General features: G+C 39.8%; 1 protein-coding gene across 1 annotated transcript; it reads left to right on the top strand.

The window, feature by feature from the left end:
- Positions 1-1,762: 1,762 nt before the first annotated feature.
- nansa (N-acetylneuraminic acid synthase a) lies at positions 1,763-6,717 on the top strand. Its single transcript, XM_075464542.1, has 6 exons — positions 1,763-2,013; positions 3,037-3,252; positions 3,335-3,434; positions 3,530-3,684; positions 5,224-5,490; positions 5,615-6,717. Exons 1-6 carry the CDS (start codon positions 1,882-1,884, stop codon positions 5,822-5,824), a joined length of 1,080 nt encoding a protein of 359 aa, XP_075320657.1. The 5' UTR covers positions 1,763-1,881; the 3' UTR covers positions 5,825-6,717.
- Positions 6,718-7,385: the final 668 nt, after the last annotated feature.

Genomic DNA, 7,385 nt, shown 5'->3' with positions numbered 1-7,385 from the left:
CTCTTTACTGGCTCCATTTGTTAAATCCAGAACAGATTTTATAATTCTTCTCTCAAGCCATGCGTCATCAAATCCTAAAGATCTCATAGACTCTGGAATCTTATAGTTGTAGAAGGAAGATCATCTATCAGCACGTCTTGCAGCTCCCTTCACACCTCTACCTCCCACAACCTTGCTTGTAAGATTACTTGAAAGGATTTTAATTATCGATCCTAAGGCTCAGAGAGAGACACTTTTACCAAAACTGCAAACACTGTCTTTAAATCCTTCCAATCAGGTAAAGAATCTGGGCGTTATCTTTGACTCTGAGCTCAACTTTATTCCACATATTAAGCAGGTAACAAAAACAGGATTTTATCACTTAAAGAACATAGCCAGAGAGTCCACCCCTTTCTCTCTCGTGCTAACACGGAGACACTAATGCATGCTTTTATTTCCAGTCGTATTGACTACTGCTTTCTGGTCTTCCAAAAAGAAACATTTTAGGTTTACAACTTTTACAGAACTCAGCAGCACGTGTGCTGACGAAGACCAGAAAGCGGGCACATATTACACCGGTTTTAAAATCGCTGCATTGGCTCCCTGTGTGTTTTAGGATTGATTTTAAGTTTTTTTTTTATTGGTTTATAAATGTCTTAGGGGTCTTGGACCTTCTTATCTATCAGAATTGCTTTTATCATATGAACCCTCGCGCACCCTGAGATCCTCCGGCACTGGCCTTTTAATAATACCCAAAGCTAGAACACGAACTTACGGTGAGGCATCTTTTCAGCACTATGGCCCCCGTCTGAGGAATAGCCTGCCGGAGGACCTGAGGGCCGCAGAGAGTGTTGATATTTTTAAAAACAGCCTCAAGACCCACCTATTTAACTTGGCTTTTAACTAATGTCTTATTTATACATTCATTTAATTATTTTAGTATTTATATTTTTTGCCCTTTTATTATTTTATTCTTTTTACTTTTTACGAGAGTTCATTTTAGCTATTTCCTATTATTATTTTAGTTGATCTATTTATTTATTTAATGTTCTTAGCCTTTGTAGTTTTATGTTCTTATTCCATATTCCCAGTGTTTCCTCGGTGGGGGCTGTCTGTGCTGGGGGCTGTGATCAACTCTGGCTGGGATGTCTCTGACTCGTGGTGAGCATTGGCTTGGCCAGGTGGGGGTCTGCGGCAGTGCTCCACTGCTGTGGGCCCCTGCGCCCGGGTGGAGGCGTCCTGGTCGTGGGTTGTGATCAGCACCCAGCGCAGATGGCCTCCTGTGATGGTGTTTTCTGACCTGGTTACTCTGTATTCAGCCACACGTTTCTAAGTTTATTTTATTTATTTATGTTGTGTATGTGTGTGCATATGTCTGTTTGTGTGTATGTGCTAGGGTGGGGTGGGGATGGGGGCTGCTCTTAAACATGTATAGCACTTTGTGCTACATTTTTAATGTATGAAAAGTGATTGATAAATAAAGTTTGATTTGATTTGATTTGAATTGATAGCTTGAAAGGTAAATCAACAGTAGAGGCTGGATTTACCTTTTATCAGCCTCCTGAGTGAAAACGCAAAAGCAAAACATAATTTTTTTTCCTTATCCTCTCCTGTGACTAAAAGAAAGCGAAATTTCAAAAAGAGAGAGAAGAACTGTGAACATACAATCAATAAACGCAAAAGTTTATGGTTATTCTTTCAAGGAAATGCTGCTGCACTGTAGCACACGTCACCTATGCACGTCACTACAACAAACGGAAATCATGCGCATCCGGAATGTGCAGCAGTTTAACCGCTCCGGGTCGGCTGCTCCTTCTCAAACCTAACCGCTTTCGCTTCCTCCGTCGGTGTGTTAAATAATTACATTCACAGTTTGTGTTTATTTGTCTCCGAACAATCAAAATGCCTTTAGAATTTGAGCTGTGTCCTGGTCGAATGATTGGAGGGAACCATCCGTGCTTCATCATCGCTGAGATTGGACAGAACCACCAGGGAGACATTGAGATTGCCAAGAAAATGATAAAAATGGCAAAGGTAAATTAAAACGCGGTTTATTTCGAGCGAGCTCTGTGTCATATGTTCTCTTATACGACCCACACTCATCGTATGGTGCTTTGTTAAACTATATTTAATATTAGATCTGTTTTATATGTCATAATCATAAATCATCATATTTATGCTTTTTAGTGTTTTATGAACTTATGATCTTGAGTTGATGATTCATGTCGAGGTGTGATGTAAAAATACAATCTGTGGGTTGGACAAAATGATGGAATCTCGAATATGAATCCTTTCCTTTTGCACATTTTCCTGTGCCAGGTCTTTGAAAGATGATGACAGGTGGAAGGAGTTCCTTGATTTCTGCTCCAATATGCACCACACATGTTGGATTATAGAGACCAGACCACGTAGTCCACATTCCTGCTGTGCTCTTTGTGCAAGTTTTTAACCATTTCAACTGCACAAACCAGCGCATTATCATCTTTGTTTTTGTTAAACAAGCATGGCTTGTTTCGACACGTTTTCCTAAACACGTGATAACTCTGCAGACTTTGGGGGGATTTTTGGAGCGACTCAGGAAGAGAGAGTGTGTGTGTGTGTCCAAATGCCAATATTTTCACAGTGTGACTCCATACTAATGTCGCCGTGTGATTAAATTATTAATATTGTTGGCTTCATTAATCCATCGGCTTCATTAGTCCATCTGTGTGTGTGTGTGTGTGTGTGTGTGTGTGTGTGTGTGTGTGTGTGTGTGTGTGTGTGTAATAGAGAAAAAAGCACAGTGTATCATTTTGTTACACTGTGCTTTGTTACACTGTTGGTGCTACGACAGTTTGTCTTCTTTGGAAGTCAGAAAAGTCGCACACATTGACATAAACTGATGCACATAAAGAAAAAGAAACAACTCGGTTATTTATACAAGCACAGGACATCATTGGTGTAGAAGAGATTTATGTCCCAATAGAGTTTTATTTAGGTATGTATTTTAGTGGAAATTCAGTGAAACTTCACTGGTTTCATTTTTTTTTCTGCATTTTCCTTTTTCCACCTTCACAGGCCTGTGGTGCAGACTGTGCCAAATTCCAGAAGAGTGAGTTGGAGCACAAATTCAACAAGCGAGCCTTGGAGCGTCCATACACCTCCAAAAACTCCTGGGGAAAAACATATGGTGAACACAAGCGCCACCTGGAGTTCAGCCACGAGCAGTACAGGGAGCTGCAGAAATATGCTGCAGAGGTGGGAATCTTCTTCACGGCCTCAGGGATGGACGAGGTAAGAGAGATGTGTGTTCACATGTTTGTGATGCTTAAATCAGCTGAGAGGTTTAACTCCAACTGTTTACACTGTCTGTTAGATGGCAGTCGAGTTCCTCCACGAACTCGATGTGCCTTTCTTCAAAGTCGGCTCTGGAGACACCAACAACTTTCCCTATCTGGAGAAAACCGCCAAGAAAGGTTAGAGAGACTCCTTACTGATAGATATTATAGTATTTTGCTTTCTGCAAAAGGTCCACGTAATGTTTATATGTCTGTTCCGGCCTGTTTGTCAGGTCGTCCCATGGTGGTGTCCAGTGGGATGCAGTCTATGGAGACAATGCGTCGGGTGTACAAGACAGTGAAGCAGCACAATGAAAACTTTACCATCCTTCAGTGTACCAGTGCCTACCCCCTGGAGCCTGAAGATGTCAACCTCAGAGTGATCACAGTGAGTAGGATATCACTTTTGCAAATTGTTTTCACACATGAAAAACCAGGGAATTTGTGGAAGTTGTTGGTGGGATAAGGTGGGATGTGTTGTTTTTTTTTGTGCTTGTGTTTTAAAGATTTTTGCATTTGTACTTTTGATTTTGTGAAAAGGGGTGTTTAAGTAAAGTTTAAGTGATTGATCGATTGAACGGTTTCGTGGATTCTTGAAACAAGTTGCATTGTCAGATCATTTCATTCGAATAGCAGAAATACCCTGTAGGCAGGAAATGTAACAAGCTGCATTTGTGAGGCTGGGTTACCTCCGGGCCAATTCTGTTAAAAAATTTTGGTTTAGTATCTGAGCTGCCAGCCCTGTTGTTTGTACTCACATTTATTTCTGTTCAAAACTGCAAATAAATATTATATATATATATATATATATTTTTTTTTACATCGTTAGTTAATACCATTTCAAAATATTGGGTCACAAGCAAATATCTTGTAATTGCAACTTGTTCCACCTCATCCACTATCGCCAAAAAACAACCCACTAATTTCCTTTCTTTTTGCTCCTGCTTCAGTTGAGTTAATGACAATATTGTAATTCCTTGATGTTCCCAAATTCAATTAAATTGAGGTTTATTTATATAGCGCCAAATCACAAAAAAATGTCATCTCAAGGCACTTCAATAATACAGTCCAATTCAAGTCAATTGGAGTCCAACTCATTGTAATCATAGTCCAATTCATACACACAGAGCCAATTTGAAACCAACAGATTGCACCGAAACCTCTCTTCAGTCTAGGCCTATAGCAGCATGGGATGTTTCAGTGTCACCTGAGCCATCCCTAACTATAAGCTTTGTCAAAAAGCAAAGTTTTAAGCTTAATCTTAAAGTTAGAGAGGGAGTCTGCTTCCCGGACATTTACTGCCAGCTGGTTCCACAAGAGGGGGGCCTGATAACTGAAGGCTCTGCCTCACATTCTACTTTTAGAAACTCTGAAACTCAAATAAGATATTGCTTTAAGATGCCCCCGGAAAAAAAAGCCCAAATCAGTCACGTAAATTCGTCAGGGAGTGTTGAACCATTCGTGTGTCTGTTATTGCTGGTGCAGCTTCATTTCTAGTTGATCGTGTGAATTCTGGGAGAACGATACAAGCCTTGAATCTGGACTTCATCTGAAAATTTCCATTCGTACTCTGCACATGCCTGAAAGCTTCTGTTCATTAGTTCCATCACTACAGTGAAATTAAATACAATCCAGATATTTAGTTGAAGTTGGAGATCCTTGAGCTTCAAAGTTAATTAAATGCCCATTTCTGATATTTTCTTTTCCTTAATATCAAATTTATCTATGATAGTTGCTATATAAATCAACTTTTACTTAAATTTATCTGAACTGCAGATGAGATTTGATCATCAGGGGCCCTAATGAAAAGAAGGCTGAAATTAGCACTTATGTACCTTATTTTAATGCACTCTAAAACACTTTTAGATGTTAGTAGCTATTTCTTTCTATAAAAATAAGTTTTATTTCATCCACTTTTTGAATGCAGGAATACCAAAAGGAATTTCCAGATATTCCCATTGGATATTCCGGCCACGAGTCTGGAATCTATGTTTCAGTGGCAGCTGTTGCTCTGGGAGCGAAGGTCATCGAGCGTCACGTAACCTTGGACAAAACATGGAAAGGAAGTGACCACGAAGCCTCACTGGAGCCCTCTGAGTTGACTGAGCTGGTTCGCTCCATTCGGCTGGTGGAGAGAGCGATGGGAACGGGCCTCAAGCAGATGCTGCCCTGCGAGAAGCCATGCCATGACAAGGTTTGCCAACACTTAACACTAAACCCCCCCAGCAGTCAGTAACACTGGCATTTTACGGGATTTATTTAGACTGAGAACATTAAAGCTGTAATAATGTCACTCCTCTTCATTCCTTTGGCCTTAGTTGGGGAAGTCAGTGGTTGCCAAGGTAAAGATCCCCAAAGGAACCTCCCTGACTCTGGACATGTTGGCGGTGAAGGTGGCCGAGCCCATGGGCGTCGCAGCTGAGGACATCTTCCAGCTTGTTGGCAAAACTGTGACGGAGAAAGTGGAGAAAGATGAGAGCGTCACGCCTGAGGTGGTGGACAGCTATGGCAAGAAAGCCAAATGCTGAGAATAATAATAAAAAATAAAAAAATAGGCTTGAAATTGGTTTACAAATGCATTTATTTTGAGAGCAAATTTAATTGATTCCTGAGGGGATAATTTGGATGTAGTCAAGATGACACATAGAGGAGTATGAGAGTAATTTTACTCACCTTGGGTGAGATCCTTGACATCTAAGTCATTGATCATCAGGAATCTGACAAGTGATCGGACAGCAAGGTTAAATAGCTAAATGTCATCACAGCTCTTATAAATGATTTAACCTCTTAATTCTTCTCAGCGAAAGCATTTTCACATTTTTAAAAAGCGGCCTTAAGATAATAAACCTGGCAAAGGTGATACCCAGAGGCTCGGTAGTAGCTCCAGCTCAGTAGTCGGTACTGATGTTGTTCTTCCAGAAGTTGCACAACCACCGGATGTAACTGTCATCTAAACATTGCTTTAGTCTGCACTGGAGAGAATAGACTTAAGTTTAGAAACACAACGCTGAAGCCGCTGCTGATCGTCTCATTCAGTTCAGTCAAATCAGAGCCTGTTTGCCCAGCAGTTCACTGAGTTGCTTACAATGTCAAAAGGTACCAGAAGACATAAGATTATACAAACTGAGACCAGAAAATAGAACCTGTTAATGTACAGGAGCCAATGTGTCAGATTGATAAAGCCCTGTGTATGTATTTAGAAATCTTATGTGATTACTGCCTTATGTCCACACTCACAACTAATCTTTTTATTTCATCATCAAGCCAACTCCTTCCGTTCTGTTCATGACCAAAAGCTTTTTGTCATCGTGATGTGAAGATGAAGGACATCATCACACACATGTAAATTTTTACACGTTTATATTTGAGCTCTGACATGTTCTGAGAAAATGAAACCTACCAATAAAATGTTGCCAAAGTTTGATGATTACGCTCCTTGCCCACGTCAAGTAACTGAGTGTACAGCATATTCATAGAAGTGCTTATGACATGGTATTTATAGTTAGTTACCATGTTGTTGTTTTTTTATTACAGTACAATTGGGTGAATATGCATTTTATATCTGCAGTAGAAAAAAAAAGCTGTCAGATTCAGTGTATATTTGTCCATAAAGCTTCCTGGATAGATTATTTTCATAAAAAGCCTGTTTGAGCACATTTTATTAACTATGAGTCATCCGTTATAGAGAGGATGTCAGTATCAGACTTTAAATAGTCTCAAGTACTCTGTAAGGTAAAAAAGAAAAACATTGCAACAAATACCAAGTTACAGAGAGCATCTTTCATTTCAGCATACAAACAGCATTGAAATGCCCTCCGTTTAAACAGTAAATAGATTTAACATTAGCCCTTGTTGATAAAAACATCAATATATTAATTCATGGACAGATCTATAGAAAAAAATCAGAACAATCCCGCTCCTTATCAACTTCAACGCATATTAGATTTTAAAAGGTGTAACTTTAGTGCTTTAGTGGTTACATTAAGAAAGACAACAGTCATTTCTGCTCTAGATGCTTGTTGGCCTGCACACATGCTGTATGATCTTCAATGCCCGTCACATCAGTGTAGGGTTAAGCAACTGTTCTGG

Source organism: Odontesthes bonariensis, chromosome 4 (assembly GCF_027942865.1).
Source record: "Odontesthes bonariensis isolate fOdoBon6 chromosome 4, fOdoBon6.hap1, whole genome shotgun sequence".
Lineage (NCBI taxonomy): Eukaryota > Metazoa > Chordata > Actinopteri > Atheriniformes > Atherinopsidae > Odontesthes > Odontesthes bonariensis.
The sequence above is the reverse complement of the archived record's forward strand: the minus strand, read 5'-3'. Positions and strand labels throughout refer to the sequence as shown.

Excerpts from the sequence above, each read along its gene's own strand:
- nansa (XM_075464542.1), top strand. The coding sequence starts at position 1,882 with ATGCCTTTAGAATTTGAGCTGTGTCCTGGTCGAATGATTGGAGGGAAC. Across the intron at positions 2,014-3,036 it reads AAATGATAAAAATGGCAAAG|GCCTGTGGTGCAGACTGTGC; the intron begins GTAAATTAAAAC and ends CCACCTTCACAG. Across the intron at positions 3,685-5,223 it reads TCAACCTCAGAGTGATCACA|GAATACCAAAAGGAATTTCC; the intron begins GTGAGTAGGATA and ends TTTTGAATGCAG.